Source organism: Hypanus sabinus, chromosome 1 (assembly GCF_030144855.1).
Source record: "Hypanus sabinus isolate sHypSab1 chromosome 1, sHypSab1.hap1, whole genome shotgun sequence".
Lineage (NCBI taxonomy): Eukaryota > Metazoa > Chordata > Chondrichthyes > Myliobatiformes > Dasyatidae > Hypanus > Hypanus sabinus.
In genome coordinates, this window is record NC_082706.1 from 163,587,648 (window position 1) to 163,606,613 (window position 18,966).

Here is an 18,966-nt window from a genome sequence, read left to right on the forward strand (position 1 = left end):
CCATTTTCAAGTAGCCCACATACCAGGCCTCTTCTCCAGTATACACACATACACACACACCTGCCCCCGTTCATTCCTATCATTCCTTCCCTTCACTTTGTTCCACTTATCCATCATCCCCTCACTATTTCTTTCAACTAATCACTTATCAGCCTCTGCCCATTCCTCTTCCGTATGTGATTCCATCTTGCCAGCAATCCCTCCCCATATCACCTCCAATCTCTATTTCCACCCACCTTTTGACAATCTTTCATTTCATCTCTCAGTTATAAGGCAGTGTGTCAAGCCAAGGTATAGTTTACATCTTTTTCCTCCTGAGACAAGTTACCACTGAGTTCTTCGACATTCTGTTTATCAGCATCTGCAGTCTCTCTCATTTAATTGACACCCAGCCTAGTACAACTTCAATAACGTTAAAGAGTCATGATCAAAAAGTCAAGAAACAATGAAAGATAACCAAGCATGGAAACATTTATGGGCAGAGTTAAGTATTACGAAAGGATTTATGACTACAGTGGAATTTATATTGTAGGTTCCCTGAAAGCAGGTATGAAGTGTTAGGAAGCAGAAAAGCAGAAATTAAACAAGCATGAGGTAAAGACTGGATGGTTTTACTGGAGGGTTTTGAATTCATTAAATATTGAAATAGGGAGACACACTCAACTGTGAAAATTAGTAAATACTTCATAGTTTTCTGCAATAATTTGACTGGATTCCAACAGGATTTAGTTCACTGCCAAATACTGCATTATCCTTTCAAAGTCAGTCAAAGTGCTGTCCCTGGCTCATCAGGCCGGTGCTTATGCCGGTACGAGAGTATGAGACTCCCCCCACCCCCCGAGATAGGACACCAGTTGAGGTTGACCCCCGGTACCATTTTACCAGGGTAGACTGGATCATTGTGTGGTTAAGTGCTATTGTGTGCCAAGGACACACACGCTGCCTTGGCTGGGCTTGAACTCACGACCTTCAGGTCACTAGTCAAATACCCTAGCCACATGCATTATCCTTTACCTAACAGTAATAATGTGACCAAATTCAAAACTGTGCTTGTAACATAGAAAGGCTAAACAGTAACTAATATATTAAATTTGGAAACTCTGACTGCTACGTGAAGAAACAGGGAATAAACATGGGGGAAATGGAGAAGCCTGCAAATGGGTAAGAGCATTGTTTTGTTGTTGGAGGTGCTAGAAACTAAATTTAGTATGATATAAAGTAATTTACAACCCCAAGGAGTAAGACTGGTTTTTGCCAGAAATTTAAAAAAAAGTCAATTAAAGGAACTAAATGGAAACATATACAAGCTACATTCTCAGAGAAATTTTAAAAAACACAGAAAATGTGACATGACAAACAAAGAGCAAGAGCTACAAAGGTTCAAAGTAAATTTTATTATCAAACTAGGTCACCATATACTGAACTGAGATTCGTTTTCTTGCAGGCATTCACGGTAGAAAAATAATATTTAAAAAACTTGTAAAAATCAACACACAGTAAGTATTATGGCCACATTAGGAAAAAGAGTTTAGCTCTTTCAAAATGGCACTGATGATATCTAAAAATATTTTTAAAAAGTGGCAGAAATGTTGAAGTACTTAGAGAAGAACTTCAATGAGAAATTCAAAGAAGATGACACAATAATAAGCAGCAGGTTTCACCTAAATTACTGAGGAGAAGGTGCTTGGGAAGCTGAAAGGTCTGGAGATAGGCAAGTCATCTGGACCTAATGAGCTACAATCCAAGGTTTTTAAAGAGAGAGCTGAAAAGACTGTGGAGTCAGTGGCAGTGATCTTTCAAGAATCACTAAATTCTGGAATGGTTCTGGAGGGCTGCAAAATTGCAAACGTCACTCCATTCTTTTAAGAAGGGAGGGAGGCAGAATAAAGAAATTAGAGGCCAGTTAGCTTGACTTCAGTGGTTGGAAGCATTTTACTCATTATTAAGAATGGATTTTCGGGAAACTGAGAGGCACATGATAAAGTCAGCATAGTTTCCTTAAGGGGAAATCTTGTCTGACAAATCTGTTAGAATTCTTTGAGAAAATAACAGGCAGGATAGACAAAGGTGAATAAGTGGATGTTGTTTACTTGGGTTTTCAAAAAGCTGCTTGACAAGGTAAGAACCAAGTAACAAATGGGAGTCTAACCTCCCAATCGCTTAGTAATTAACCATGAAAAAGATAATTATAATTATAAAAAAAGAGAAAAAGAAAAAAAACAAACTAACCTTAAAAAAAAAGATTGGGCTGCCATAATTCATCGGTTAAAATTACATTTTGTCATTAACTCCACTCCTCTATACATTAAAAAATTACTGAGAAAAGGATTCAGAAGGGGTCAAATTACATCATACGAAAATATTGAATAAATGGCTTCCAAGTTTCTTCAAATTTAACCAAGGGGTCCATAGTACTGCTCCTAATCTTTTCCAAATTTAAACGCGCAGTAGTTTGGGAAAACCATTGAAATGTGGTAGATGGTTTGGAATATTTCCATTTAAATAAAATGGATCTTCTGTCTATTAATGTCACAAAAGCAATTAGACGGCAAGCTGATGAGGATAAATGACTGGAGTCTATCACTGGTAGTCCAAAGATTGCAGTAATCGGATGAGATTGTAAATCAACACACAGAACTGCTGAAATATTATCAAAAATACCTTTTCAATATTTTCTTAACAGAGGGCACGACCAGAACTTATGTGTCAAAGAAGCTACTTCAGAATTACTTCTATCACAAACAGGGTTCATATGACGGTAAAAACGTGCTAATTTATTCTTGGACATATGAGCCCTATGAACCACCTTAAATTGTATCAAAGCATGTCTGGCACACGTTGATGAAGTATTGACTAGTTTATGAATCTTCTCCCATTTCTCTGTAGATAAAGACATTTGAAGTTCTCATTCCCACTCGTTCTTAATTTTATCAGAAGTACCCAAACGTATTTTCATAATCAAATCATGGAATATGTGTTTCTTCATGTTACCGTTATGAATGTATTCCTGATCTCCATGTATTAGTATTAATATTGTTTATTGGAAACTTAATAAAAAGATTGAAAAAGAAAGAGCCCATGGTATTACAGGAAAAATAATTGCAAGGATAGAGATTGGCAGGAGGCAAAGAGTGGGAATAAAGGGGTCTAATGCATTCTATTGTTAGTGATTAATGGTGTTCCTTAGGGGTCAGTATTGGGACCGATCCTTTTCACGTTATGTGCCAGTGATTTGGATGAGAGAATTGATGGCTTTGTGGCCAAGTTTCCACATGATACAAAATAGGTGGAGGGGCAGGTAGTGTTGAGGAAGCAGGGAGTCTGCAGAAGCACCTAGATGTGGAGAAGGGGCAAAGAAAAGGCAGATGGAATACAGTGTCAGGAAGTGTACGGTCATGCTCTTTGATAGAATGACTATTTTCTAAATGGGGAAAAAGTTCAAAAATCAGAGGTGCTTGGGATTTCAGAGTCCTTGTGCAGTATTCCTTCAAGGTTAACTTATAGGTTGAGTCAATGGTAAGGAAAGGAAATGCAATTTTACCATTCAGCACAAGAGGACTAGAATGTAAGAGCAAGGATGTTAAGCAAGGTAAGAGCAAGGTATTACAAGGCATTGGGGAGGATCCAGAGGCGGTTCACCAGACTGATTCTGGGAATTAAAGGGTTAACAATATGAGGAGCATTTGATGGCTCTGGGCCGTACTCACTGGAATTTAGAAGAATGGGGGGGACCTCATTGAAACCTATCAAATATTCAAAGGTCTAGTAGATGTGGAGAGAATGTTCCAATGGTGGGAGAGTCAAGGACCAGAGAGCACAGCCTCAGGACAGAGGGACATTCATTTAGAACAAGGATGAGAAGAAATTTCTTTAGCTAAAGGGTGGTGAATCAATGGAATTCATCACCACAGATGAATGGTGAGGCCAAGTCACTGAGTATATTTAAAGTGCAGGTTAAATGCGTTGTTGGGCATCAAAGGTTACAGGGAGAAGGCAGGAGAATGGAGTTGAGAGGGATAATAAATCAGCCATGATGGAATGGCACAGCAGACCTAATGGGATGAGTGGCCTAATTCTGCTCCCATGTCTTATGGTTTTATTGTCTAAAATTAACATAACCAAAATAACAATGATGATAAAAAAAATAATGGTATTAAAGAGTGTCTGGTTTCTCAAACCAGCTAGCTTCCACTCAAGGATTTCAGGTCAAGTGAGTAAGTATAACGTAAATACCCTAACTTTAATTTTGCAGTGTTCTCATTATAGAACACAAAGTCTTTGTGTTGGAAAACTCTGCATGTCAGTCTGCTATTTAAAAAAGAGGGAGAGGGAAACCAGGGAAATAGACTCGTAAGGTTAATATATGTGAATGTTCTATGGAGCTGTAACCTGATATAACTGAAATAACAATTATAAATTAATAAGTGAGATTATTGATAAGAGTACATCATTCATTCAGGTTTATTTTTGTTTCTCATTTCAGCTGCCTCTTTGCACATCTCAGCCTTTGTCACAGTCTTTTATATTTACAGTACAGACAACAAATGTTGGCAGCTTGGATGTATTTTGTACTAACTGATAGTGACACCAGGAGCCTTCCTTTCTGGTTACTTGGTTGATGGCCCATTTGGCATACCCCACTATATTCAGTGCATATGCTTGTAAGCCATAACAACAAGAGCATGGATTACATCATGTGATTCAGGAACATTTCATTGTTTTCTGTTTAACAGTGATTAAAAAAAAACCTTCAAAAATTTCCCAAACCTTTTCCTACACCCAGTTTATAATTCCACCCACAAAATATTTAAGCTATATTACTTTATTTTTAAGCAAAGAATCCCAAGAAAAAATGTTTTAACAGCAGAGCAATATAAGAGAAAAGAGAAATACTAATGCCCTATATAACATAAAGCTGTACAGCAACTTATTCCAACTAAACAAATCAAACTATCAAGGGTTGAATTTTTAGAACTATAAGGAAATAATTTAACAAATATCTGTCAAATTATTAGAGTAAGAATCATATTAAATTCATATAATCTATTATTGGTTTAGTTCCATCAGAAATTATATCCTTGTTTGCTGAAATACTGAGCTTTACAGATGAAAAGAGGCAAAGTTTTAATTTCAACACGAGAAAATCTGGAGATGCTGGAAATCCAAGCAACACACAAAATGCTGGAGGAACTCGGCAGGACAGGCAGCACTGTGGAAAAGAGTACAGTTGCTGAGGGGTTTTGGTCCAAAATGTCGATTGTGTTTTTTTCCATAGATGCTGCCTAGCCTGCAGTGTGTCTCCAGCATTTTGTGTGTGTCGCTCAAAGTTTTAATATATATGACTTGATGAATGAACTGATCGTGTTGTTTTGTAAAATGAAGTGGACTTAACAATTATTTCTAGTCTCCTTAGAATTAAAAAGTAAAAATGGCCAAAGTTGCTGATAATGGTTGTTACCTCTTGCTTTCTTGGATATCCTTCAGAATCATAGAAGTGAGATGAAAGTGTGGGACAGAGACTGGTAAGTAACCGGTAGAAATAGATAAGAGAAGGAGATAGACAGATACATTCTGGTGTGAGAGGGGAAGGGGCAAGTGTCGAGACAGCAGCCGCTAAGTAAAGCATGTTTAAACACCCCTTCTCCAACATAAATCTGCCCATCATCAACTCTCATCTCATCCCACCCATCACCTACCAGCCTGTCCCAACGCTGCCTCTCATTTCAACTTTCTCTCAACACCCTCAGCCTGTTGCATGGACTCAATTCAAAATGTCAACTATACCTATGGCTCCACAGATGCTGTTTGACCACTGAGTCCTTCTGGCAGCTTGCTTTTCACTCTAGATTCCAGCATCAGCGGTCTCTTGTGTCTCTCCATGATTCCAGCATCAGCTGTCTCTTGTGTCTCTCCATGATTCCAGCATCAGCTGTCTCTTGTGTCTCTCCGTGATTCCAGCATCAGCGGCCTCTTGTGTCTCTCCTTGATTCCAGCATCAGCGGCCTCTTGTGTCTCTCCATGATTCCAGCATCAGCGGCCTCTTGTGTCTCTCTGTGATTCCAGCATCAGCGGCCTCTTGTGTCTCTCTGTGATTCCAGCATCAGCGGCCTCTTGTGTCTCTCCATGATTCCAGCATCAGCGGCCTCTTGTGTCTCTCCGTGATTCCAGCATCAGCGGCCTCTTGTGTCTCTCCGTGATTCCAGCATCAGCGGCCTCTTGTGTCTCTCCCTGATTCCAGCATCAGCGGCCTCTTGTGTCTCTCCGTGATTCCAGCATCAGCGGCCTCTTGTGTCTCTCCGTGATTCCAGCATCAGCGGCCTCTTGTGTCTCTCCGTGATTCCAGCATCAGCGGGCTCTTGTGTCTCTCCGTGATTCCAGCATCAGCGGCCTCTTGTGTCTCTCCGTGATTCCAGCATCAGCGGCCTCTTGTGTCTCTCCGTGATTCCAGCATCAGCGGCCTCTTGTGTCTCTCCGTGATTCCAGCATCAGCGGCCTCTTGTGTCTCTCCGTGATTCCAGCATCAGCGGCCTCTTGTGTCTCTCCGTGATTCCAGCATCAGCGGCCTCTTGTGTCTCTCCGTGATTCCAGCATCAGCGGCCTCTTGTGTCTCTCCGTGATTCCAGCATCAGCGGTCTCTTGTGTCTCTCCGTGATTCCAGCATCAGCGGCCTCTTGTGTCTCTCCGTGATTCCAGCATCAGCGGCCTCTTGTGTCTCTCCGTGATTCCAGCATCAGCGGCCTCTTGTGTCTCTCCGTGATTCCAGCATCAGCGGCCTCTTGTGTCTCTCCGTGATTCCAGCATCAGCGGCCTCTTGTGTCTCTCCGTGATTCCAGCATCAGCGGTCTCTTGTGTCTCTCCGTGATTCCAGCATCAGCGGTCTCTTGTGTCTCTCCGTGATTCCAGCATCAGCGGTCTCTTGTGTCTCTCCGTGATTCCAGCATCAGCGGTCTCTTGTGTCTCTCCGTGATTCCAGCATCAGCGGTCTCTTGTGTCTCTCCGTGATTCCAGCATCAGCGGTCTCTTGTGTCTCTCCGTGATTCCAGCATCAGCGGTCTCTTGTGTCTCTCCGTGATTCCAGCATCAGCGGTCTCTTGTGTCTCTCCGTGATTCCAGCATCAGCGGTCTCTTGTGTCTCTCCGTGATTCCAGCATCAGCGGTCTCTTGTGTCTCTCCATGATTCCAGCATCAGCGGTCTCTTGTGTCTCTCCATGATTCCAGCATCAGCGGCCTCTTGTGTCTCTCCATGATTTCTTAGATGTTTGACAGCGTAAATTTAGGAGACTGTTTCCCTTCATGAGAGAGAGTGTAAGACCAGAAACTACATACTCAGAATACAAGGGTATCCATCTAATACAGAGAAGTGAGTCATGGCACACAGAAAAAAAAACCCTTCAGCCTAACATCCTCTGGTCAAGTGAATTAATACTTCAAAGTCAAGTTTACTGTCATTTTACACAAGTACGTTAGTTAGTATCACCATTACATAGCATCATATAAGCAGCACCCATAAGAAAAACATAAACTTAAAATAAACCAACTTTTTACAAGAAAAAACACAGTTAGAACAAAAAAGTCCATTTTAGTGCGTTGCCAAACAGTAGAGATTAGGTTTGTGCCAATTGGTTCAACAACTGAGTGGCTGAAGGGAAACAGCTGTTCTTGAATCTGAAGGTGTTTAAATGCATCTTAAGACAAATAACTTCCCTGGCTAAACTTCTTTGGATGGTGTCGAAGTGCCATGAAGCAACCACTGTGCTTGTGCTCTGTTTGTGGTATAAGAGTTCTGGTATAGTCTGGGCCAGACTCCCTCATCCAATCCTCTATAAATGTGAAGTCATCAGACATCCATGGCCCAACATTCTATCAGTCCTGTACTTGTTGACTTGCATGCTCTTGGAGAAATGCCTTAATTTTAAAAACTGTCCCTGGTCATACCTCTTTCTTTATAATATCCAGTTACAGCTTTTGAGCTATCTGCAGTCCAGCAAATCTGGCCTCAATAATACTTGAAAATGAAAACCAGAATTGGTGGACACAGCTGAACCATTCACCTTTATCTTCACTGGAAGTGCTAAATTGATGATCCACTGAAACTTCCTTCTCAGCTCTTGACCATCAACATTATAAAACAGCTGAGACCATTCAGTATGGTAGGAATCCAACAGTATGTTGATTGTGGTACTGAAGATATGCATTCCAGAACTAACTACATGTTGAGCTAACTTGCTCCAATACAACCATGTACAGCCATGTAGAAAATCATCCAGCCATAGCTATTAAGAAAACAAATCCAATCAAGTCGATTGACCAATTATCTGTTCAGTTATTGATTTCACAAGAACTGAATTCAAAAGGTTAATTAGAATGACTGACCATTATATCAAAGAAGCACTTGACTGATTATTCCTGATAAGCTCTGAAAAAACTTCAGTGAAAAGACAGTGAGAGAAAGAACTTCTCTGGTTAGAGTCATGGCTCCCTCTCTCTAAGCCTAAAAATCTACTAACACACACAAAATACTGGTGGAACATAGCAGGTCAGGCAGCATCTATAGGGAGAAGCACTGTCGACGTTTTGGGCCAAGACCCTTCGTCAGGACTAACTGAAAGGAAAGACAGAGATTTGAAAGTAGGAGGGGGAGGGGGAAATGCAAAATGATAGGGGAAGACAGGAGGGGGTGGGGTGAAGTTGAGAGCCGGAAAGGTGATTGGCAGAAGGGATACAGAGCTAAAGGATCATGGGCTGGGAGGCCTAGGGAAAAAGAAAGGGGGAGGGGAGCACCAGAGGGAGGTGAACAGGCAGAGTGATTGGCAGAGAGAGAGAGGGAGGAGGGGTATTAACAGAAGTTAGAGAAGTCAATGTTCATGCCATCAGGTTGGAGGCTACCCAGCCGGTATATAAGGTGTTGTTCCTCCAACCTGATTGTGGCTTCATCTTGACAGTAGAGGAGGCCTTTGATAGACATATCAGAATGCGAATGGGATGTGGAATTAAAATGTGTAGCCACTGGGAGATCCTGCTTTTTCTGGTGGACAGAGCGTAGGTGTTCAGCGAAATGATTTCCCAGTCTGCATTGGGTCTCACTAATATATAAAAGGCCACACCGGGAGCACCGGACATAGTATACCACACATTTTAATTCCATGTTCCATTCCCATTCTGATATATCTATCCATGGCCTCCTCTACTGTCAAGATGAAGCCACACTCAGGTTGGAGGAACAACACCTTATATACTGGCTAGGTAGTCTCCAACCTGATGGCATGAACATTAACTTCTCTAACTTCCATTAATGCCTCTCCTCCCCTTCTTACTCCATTCCTGATATATTTAGCTTTTCCTTCCCCTTCCTTTTTTTCTGACTTTCTGCCCATCACTCTGCCGGTTCTCCATCTCCCTCTGGTGCTCCCCTCCCACTTTCTTTCTCCCGCGGCCTCCCATCCCATAATCCTTTACCTTCTCCAGCTCTGTATCCCTTTTGCCAATCACCTTTCCGACTTTCAGCTTCACCCCACCCCCTCCCGTCTTCTCCTATCATTTTGCATTTCCCCCTCCCCCTCCTACTTTCAAATCTCTTGCTATCTTTCCTTTCAGTTAGTCCTGATGAAGGGTCTCGGCCCGAAACGTCAACAGTGCTTCTCCTTATAGATGCTGCCTGGCCTGCTGCATTCCACCAGCATTTTGTGTGTGTGTTGCTTAACTTTCCAGCATCTGCAGATTTCCTTGTGTTTGCCAAAAATCTACTGCTGTTTCAATAGTGGTTTTCCCTTAATCATAATCAGGAGAAGCAAAGATGTTTGCAAGTAACGGCACAGCTTTCTTTGTTCACAACTAACTTGCATCTCCTCAAAAAGTGAAATGCTTACATGCAGCAAAGTCTAAACATTGGTAAATTAATATTGTCATGTGTACCAAGGCATAGTGAAAACTTGTCTTGCATACTATCCATACAGATCAATTCATTACAATAATGCATTGAAGTAGGACAAGGTAAAATAATAACAGGGTGCAGAATAAAGGGTTACTGTTACAGAAAAAGTGCAGTGAAGATAATTCAAAGTTCAAAGTAAAATTTATTATCAGAGAACATACATATCACCACATACAACCCTGAGATTCTTTTACGCAGTAAGGTGCAAGGTCACAACAAAGTAGATGCGAGGTTGTACTTACAAAACATTCAATAGTCTTATTACACCATTTATACATATGCACCACAAAAATGTGAGGTCATGCTAATTTCCAACAATTGATATCCTCTGATGTCAAAGTCATTACGATCATGAAATATCAACAGCCATACAAATACTGTGGCAACTGAAGCAAATCATATGCAGGGTATTCTGAAATAATCAACCTCATCTCCTGGTTTCTCAAAAACATTTCACCATTTGCAAGGCACAATCCAGCTGTGTGATGGATTACTGTTCAGTTGCTTGGATGAATGCTACTCCAACAAAATACAGGAAAATTCAACAGCATTCAGAACATTGGCAGCCTGCTTACTTACCACCCTAATCACCAGCCAAAACACTTATTCCCTTTAACAGTAAAAGTATAAACAAGTTAGTGCTGAAAAAGCATGGTGGAGAACATCTTGCTGAATCATACCAGAAGCTACAAAGAAGTCAAGAAAAGTAAGAAGGATAACATGGACACATAAACAGATGATTACAATTTTAACGTTCATTTAAAATTAAGCTTTGACTGGAAAAGCTCAATCATGGATTTTAATGGACTTTACCGTCCATTAGGAAGAGCTCAAAAAAATTATCTCAACTTGAACAGCAGCATCTTGATCGAAATTAAAATAAAATTCTGATGTATTTCTCCTAAATCGGTAATCTGCAACTTGCTTTGCGCATGCTATATTTAAGTTGAGATATAAAATTATAAGAATACTAGCGTATTTCCCAAGCATGCACAGATCATCCCAACAGGTCTTTTCAAATAGAAAAGTGAACAGTTATAAATAAATGAAGTGAATCATACCTTTTTCAATAATTGTAATACTTTATCTGATAATGATGTTTTCAGCAAAATTGAAAACATAATATTGATACTTGTATACTAATCTTTTGAATAGTCTTCAGCGTTATGTTAATATTTATAATCCCTTCCCCCAATTTCTTCCCCTCTCCATTTGCATCCACCTAGCACTCACCCACTTCAACCCACCCCTTTATGATTCCCTCATCCCTCCCCAAATACACCTCCCTTACTGTCAGAATAGAGTATTGGTAGCCTTTGTGTTTCAACTTATCACCCTCCAGGCTGTCTCCACCTTTACCCTCCCCTACCTTGCTCCACTTGCCTCGTTTTCTTTTGTCTGCTTTAAGCTATCATCCACCTGCCTCTGTCTCCCAATTCCATCCCTCTCTCAGCTTGGTTTCAATCCTAAATAAACTCCAGCATGATCTACTGTGTATAAAATCAAAGATAACACCTCAAAAAGTGAACACATATGCAAACCAGTTTCTTGGCTTCAATATAATACTGTTAATTTTACAAATAAAAATCCTTAAAGGATCTCTACTCAATGTTATAGTAGACAAACACTACAACAAAGAAGATAGACGTCAAGTCTATTGGGCCCATCCAGCTGTCCCATTTAGGTCTACATCTCAAACGATTTCCACATAATCCTGAAAATTTGTTCTTTTCACACACATACCTGGTTGCCTAGAAAAAAAGTTCTTCTAAATGCACTTCTGCTGCCCCCATTGGAGTGCATCTCGATCTTTACAACTCACGTTGTGTCAGCAATATTCTTTTACTTGCTGCCATTATTTTAGGTCTATGATTTCTACTGTCTTATTTACCATAGGAAAGTTACTCCCTTCCTGCTATGTAAAAAAAATTCTCAAAATTTTGAAGACAATTATTTGATATCTCTTTAACATCAATGTTCTAAGATAAACGCTCACAATCTCTCTACTCTGAATACTTCTGCGTCCAATTTTATGTCTCTACCCTCCAAAATCAACATAATTTCAGAAGTTATCTACATAGTTTCTAATCATATACACTGGACAGTTTAAGATGGTGCTGGTGAAGCACAGCGACAACTTGCTAGTAGCAGGCAAAACAAGAAATGACAGTATTTATCACATCTTTTCTCACATGATCACTGCAATCAGCCTTTTAAAAGTTCAGCTGCTGAGCCACCTGTACAACCTGCTATTTTCGCAGTGTGAACTGAAGTCTCCAAGGTGCAGGTTGGTTGTGTCAGTGTGTGTGTGGGCCGAATGGAGGCAGTGGGGCCCAGGCCCGAGAGTGGGGGATGAGCCAATGTTTGGCTATTGCTGGAGTGGACTAGGAGGCAATTCGATGCGGCAGAACTGAGGCAAGGTGAGCAGAGACGATGCAGAGTCAAAGCAGTGGGGCCCAAGACTGAGGAAAGACTAGAGGTTTGATGAATTTAAGCAGGGGGCCAAATTGGAAAGGTCAGGTACAGGCTGAGTCAAGACAGCAGGGCCCAGGCCCGAGAGCATATTAAAGTAGCAGGGCCCAAAGTTTCAACAATGTCAGCACTGGGCCAGATTGAACGGGTCAGGGCATCGGGGCCGGGGACAGGATGGTTCTGTTTGCTGCTCCGTGAGGTTTAGTCATCTCTGCACTGTCCCGAGGCTGTGGCCTGCAACTAATGTACTCCTGAATCGTAGCTCACTGCTGTGAAATTCAGTTCTGAATATTATTTCCTTATTTTTACTGCTGCACAATTTGGTTTTTTTTGCACATTTTGTGTTTGAGGATCTTCTTTTTTAATCGTCCTATTGGGTTTCTTTGTTTGGTGGCTGCCTGTAAGGAGATGGATCTCCAGATCGTATGTAGTATACATAGTTTGATAATAAATGCACTTTATACTTTGGAACTCCTGAGTTCCAGCTAAAATTACAGGGGAACATAGAACAAGACTCACTTAATTTGCCTTCTACTTTGAAAGTAGTTTCATGAAATAATTAGTAGCAGTCAATCTCAAACTGTTCATCTACAGCCAGACAGAGCGATAGTCATGATTTGAACAATACTCCAACTGTGGAGAATTTTAGGAACGTCCAAAATTATGTTCTACAGGTCCTGCCGAAAGGTCTCAAACCATCGACTATACTCTTTTCCATTGATGCTGCCTGTTATGCTGAGTTCCTCCAGCATTTTGTGTGTGTTGCTTGGATTTCCAGCATCTGCAGATTTTTTTCTTAAAAAAAATTAATATCCCTCTATATATACGGATTTCAAATTATTCTACCATCAGCAAATCAATGACAGTAGGAGCCATGCTGAATAAACATGAGAAATTCTACAGATGCTGGAAACCCAAAGCAACACACACAAAATGCTGCAGGAACTCAGCAGGTTAGACAGCATTCATTGAAATGAATGAACAGTTGACATTTCAGGCCAAGATCCTTCTTCAGGACTGGAAAGGAGAATGGAAGACGCCAGCATAAAAAGGTGGGGGTTGAGGAAGGAGGATTAGCTTGAAGATGATAGATGAAGCCAGGTGGGTGGGAAAGGTAAGGGGCTGGAGAAGAAGGAATCTGATAGGAGAAGAGTGGACTATTGGAGAAAGGCAAGGAACAGAGCACTGCTTCATAACTCTTGAATCCTGCCAGCGTGATGCAGCATGTCAATCAGAAAGCTGACTACTAACAATCAGTTTGATGTACTAAGTATATAAATAATTATTCAAAGCCAGTGATTTAGTAAGACACATGAATAATTAAAACACCATTTGAGAGACATTAAATGATAAGCCTTTTTGTCAGTTTGCTCTTCTCTATTCTTGCCTTGAAACAGCTTGCGTAAAACCTAGAATTGTTAGTGGCTAACTAAGGTGTACACAGTAGGACTTTGAAATTTAAATAGTGCACTGCCTTCAGGATTCATGTTATCTTGTTTAAAAAACTGGCTGGTTTCAATAAGATTATTGCGATCAATTGACTAAGAAAAGTAATTGCAGATAATTTAAACAAAAATGCCTTACTCATCTTGGGAATGCTTTGAATTATGAACATAATACATCTATCACAATATATTTGGTGCAGCATCTCACCACTTATAATTGGATTTCAAATTTGGCAGAATTTCATTGGCAATTGGTACACTAATTCATTACTGTATCACAAATCTCAAAGTTCAATGTAAATTTATTACGAAGGGATGTATTTGTTATCATTTTCTTGCAGGCATTTACAGGAAAAAGGAAATACAAAATACTTTAATGAAAAGTATAAATAGACAAAACTGACAGACAACCAATGTGCAAAAGAAGACAAGTTGTGCAAATAAATATACTGAATGAATGAGTTGTAAAGAGGCCTTGAATGTTAGACTGTAGCTCATAGAATCAGTTCAGAGTAGAGGTGATTGAAATTATCCATACCGGTTCAGGAGACTGAACTGACACCTGACATCGAAGATGATAATAAGTTATAATAGTCTTAACCTTTAAGAACACATCTTGAAATTGTTTCTCCTTCAACATTTAGAATTTCAATTTTACCTTGGGTTTGTTAATAGCTCTATCAGAGAAAAGCCTGACTTGTGTCTGAAAATTCATACTTAATACGACAAGAAAGCCAGTACATTCAGATCATTTTGGAAGTCTTAATACTTAATCATAAGGTGCATGCACAATACATGAATAGCCTTTATCCTAATGCATTCCTGCAGAATCAAGACTAGCTGGCTTTTACTCCAACCTCTCAAAGTAATGAGGCCAATGTCAGGGCCACAGACTTTCCACATTTGGGCAGGAGATGCCTGAAATGTAGCATGTGGAGCAGCCAGTCAGTGTGCTTCTTCCATTTATGCAATCTTCTGAATGATCCTATAACAAGTTCTCAAAACATGCCAAATTTTTTCTCCATTTTGAGCAGTTCAGAGCTAAGGATTTCCAAGAGTCAGTGGGGTGCTGCAAATTACACGGAGGATTTGGACACATCCTTCAATCTCTTCTGCTGTCCACTTACTAATTTCTTCCCATGACAAAGTTTTAAACAGGGGGATGGTGCATAATGGTATGTGTTTCTGCCCAGTGAAGCCTAATGAGTGCAACTACAGTCTCAGCAATAGGGATATTGACGTAATTGAGAACATTGGTGTTGAAATGCTTTTTCTTCCAGTGAGGTTGGAGCATTTTGAGGAGACAGCAGTGATGGTATTTTCTGAGTGTCTTAATCTGCCTGTTGTATATAATCCAGCTTTCCAGAATCACTGCTGACGGTAGAACGTGCATTTTGTGCCAGGAACACACCTAAAATACGCATCCAGAAAGGTTTTTGTAGAAAAGGGATATAATAGTTCTGAAAAGCTACTGGATTGATAATTTACTTTGCTGTTCCACTTCAAAGCAAACTCTGCAACTTCCTGAGTACCCCTTCACTTACAAAATGTAAATATCAGATTAAATAATATTTAATTCTGCTTATGAGATGTTTGACTGGATAATACAAAGAAATCTCCAGGACTGTGTTGAGCTGGCAACCTCTCCTCCAGAGGTTAGCAACAAGGAACAGATTTGAGAGAGTTTCTCCACACCATTTCTAAATTCACCCAGACCAATAAGGGCATGTAATTGGCAGTCAACTGAGATTACAGAAGTAAGGCTGGCAACTCCCTCCTTTGAAATGCTCACTATATAAACTCACTGAGATATTTAGCAGATGATGCTAATAAGAAAATTACCTCTATGTTTGCAATGAACCACTTCTTTCTACTGTGTCAACACATAACCACATGACATGAAAAGCAGACATATCAGATGCTATGACATTCAACAGCTTTGTCCTATTGTGAGTGTGAAACAGATCCTCCAAATCAGACGTTGTAGTGAAAATAATCACCCCCATAAATGTCTAAGAAATTGCATGCACATTATGGTATAAATGCCATAACAACAAGTGTTATATTGACAATTGGTATTATATGGACAATTGTATTATGTGAACAATTACAAAGACCAACCTGTAACATAAACTACGTGCTTATCTAATTTAATAATCAATATTGCTTCTTCAAAGTTTCTATAAAAGTACATTACTGGACAATGAAATATTAACTATACTATTATCAAACTGTCCATATAACATTATAGTTACAGTATATTGAAAAAAGTGTTGAAAAATACAATGTTTTTCTTATGAATGTAATTTTTTCAATGGCTGCTGATGGATGATTTTTCTATAATTGCAACATATATGCTAAGCAATTGCAGTTTCAAATTCTACAAATAAAAATTATTGTAACATCTTATGATTTCTTACCTTATAATTTCTTACCTTATTTCCCAAATCTTTTGAATCTCGTTCCATTTTAATTTCAGTAACTGTATATTTGATGCGGCTTCTTCTTCCATTACTGCTGTTATCTGTGCCATATTCTGGTGTTACCTGAACTGATAGAGGACTGTCACTCAGGTTTATTGGTTGCTCATCATGGGCAGCAGGGTGGTCTGGATGGGTTGAGCCATTGCCATTAATATCTCCCATGCTTGTATACACTGCCCCACAGAGACCTCCCTCCGCAGCATTAGAATTAAGCACTAAGGGCTCATTGCCATTGAAACATTCCACAGATGAATCTTCTGTAAAAAGAAAAATGCCAGAGCTTAGGGCATATCTACTTTACTGAACCAACATCATATTTCATAGCATGAGCAGAACTGTTTACTCTTCAATGGAGCACAATAAAAAGTGATCATGCCACCCAAAATCCACAATTTTCTTTCCATGTCCTTGATACATATGGCATGTTAATATACAGTGCCAACTGGACTTGTCGAAAAATGTGTAGCTGTATGCAGAAGCAGACCTTTACATCAATTGTACAGCCTACTGGCTAAAGTAAATACCAGTTCATGGATTCTGACACTGGATGCCTGCAGCAAATGGTGCATCTTAATTAAATTTAACCAATAAATTCATCTATTATTACTGATATTTTCAAGAGTTTTTAATAAGGATTCCTACTCAGAAAGTAAAATTGACAAGATAATGTTAGCTGAGTAACCAATATGATGAGCTACGTAGCCTGTCTTGATTGTTAATGCACCAAAAATAACTCAGCTCAAAGCAACCTCACTAGTTTCCATTCTAAAAAAATTATAAAGGTATTAATGTTGTAAAGAAATAGAAATGATTGAAGCAATTTGTTTTGCACTAATGTTATAATCTATTCTGTTACCACTGAGTTTTGAAGATCACAAACACCGTTTCTTTATACAGGTTTTCATTTTGCATAGATTTTACAATGACAGTTCTTGAAACAAGATTTCATAGGCCTCAGCAAGAAATTACAGTAGTTAACTACTTGCCCATAACAAATCTTTGTGTGCATTAGAAGTGCATAGGATGTCTTTAGCTTCGTGTTGGGCTGAGCAGGAATTGTGTAACTTTGTACCTGCTACATGCCACTTCTTGGACAATACAGATTTTTAAAAATTACATACTTGTCCCTTAGAAGCATCACTACCTTTATATCATGAACGTGTGATTTTCGAAACTACAGTGTCAAACTTTATCCTAATATACTTTATATCAACTCTGAAAAAAAATATTCTAAAATTAAACTGGAAAAGAATAATGCAAATTTTTGTTACTTGTAAAAGCTGTGTATAATTGTAGAGTTACTGCCTATATTTCTAATTCAAATATCATATCAAATGATATGGGATGCACTACATTTGTTATAAAAATCTCAATCTTGCAATGACAGAAAAAAATTGTAAATTAAAAAATAATCAGCATTAATGACAATAAGATGGTAACACTCAAAAATTGAGGCTGATATGGATTGAAAGGAAATGCTTTTGCATCAGCTGTTAACTATAGGGAAAATCCCAGCAGCAATGTCATTGCTAGGTCCATGTGCACTTGCAGCTGTGTAGTGTAAGATTGCTAGAATATCCTATACATGATCCTTTCAGCTAATAACTCATGAAAGATCAATTCTCTGAAATGTTAAAGTCATAAAGTACCTCATTCCAAAAAGAGCATTAACATTCACTTAAAATTCTGCAATACCGTATTACCTCAAGTTGGATTCAATAATGCCATTCTGAGTCTGATAATTAAATTTACATCAAACCAGCAAAGATAGCCTTGATTACTGGCGGTAATTCAGTATAAAATTTGGTGAAACCGAGATAGACACAGCAGAGAGAATTTTGCATTTATTTGAAGTGAAGATCCTTCAGCTGAACATGCGTACAACCAATAAATAAGGTGGACGTATATGGCTCTGAAGCAGGAAGAAGAATTAGAAGTTATCTGAGCTCCTCAAACACCTGTGCATGTGCAAAAGGACTTAGTTGGTTTGTGCCAGTATACAATTTTGAATAAATAGCTTCTTCGTAGAATTACTAATTACTGTTGCAGGGGTCACTTTTGACGGCTGAGGGATGTTTACCTAGAAACTGGACATATTAACACACATTGTTACCTGCAAATCCTGTGCTAGTGTGACCACTGGGAAGTTGACCCAGTTGCAACTTACCTCAGTGGGGCAATTGACATCATAGTTTGCACAGCAGATGTTCCTTCCATGGTTGATAGCAATTGGAGCTTTTGGAGGAAACTTATGACCTTCACTGTTCATTTACTAAAATTCCCAGGAGCATATTGCTCAGCATTCAGGAATAAGATTGCACTTAAAATATCACATCAAACACACGGGATCTATCAGCCTCACTTTTCATTAGCCAGCATGAAATAATTCACTAAGGGTCCTTCACTGATCCATGCCTCAGAAACCACTAGCGCTGAATTACATAGTCTTTCATCCAGTCCTCACCTCAATGTCTTGGGGTCACTCATTACACAGCAGTTGATCTCTGGAAGACTACAAGACATACTGAGAGGAGCATATTTGTTCTCTATGCCTCTGCATTTTTCCTGACTTCCATGTCAGCTTTCACAATACTGGAATTTATATAGTGCTTTCTCATTCTCTAGCACTTAGAAC

General features: G+C 39.5%; 1 protein-coding gene across 3 annotated transcripts in view; it reads right to left on the minus strand.

Moving 5' to 3' along the window:
* The window catches only part of LOC132399690 (nucleolar protein 4-like), a 305,251-nt gene that overhangs the window by 100,673 nt on the left and 185,612 nt on the right, over positions 1-18,966 (minus strand). For all 3 annotated transcript variants that reach the window (XM_059980370.1, XM_059980352.1, XM_059980361.1), the window contains exon 6: positions 16,284-16,588. In XM_059980370.1, the coding sequence (XP_059836353.1) occupies positions 16,284-16,588 (305 nt within the window). The remainder of the gene's footprint in view (positions 1-16,283; positions 16,589-18,966) is intronic.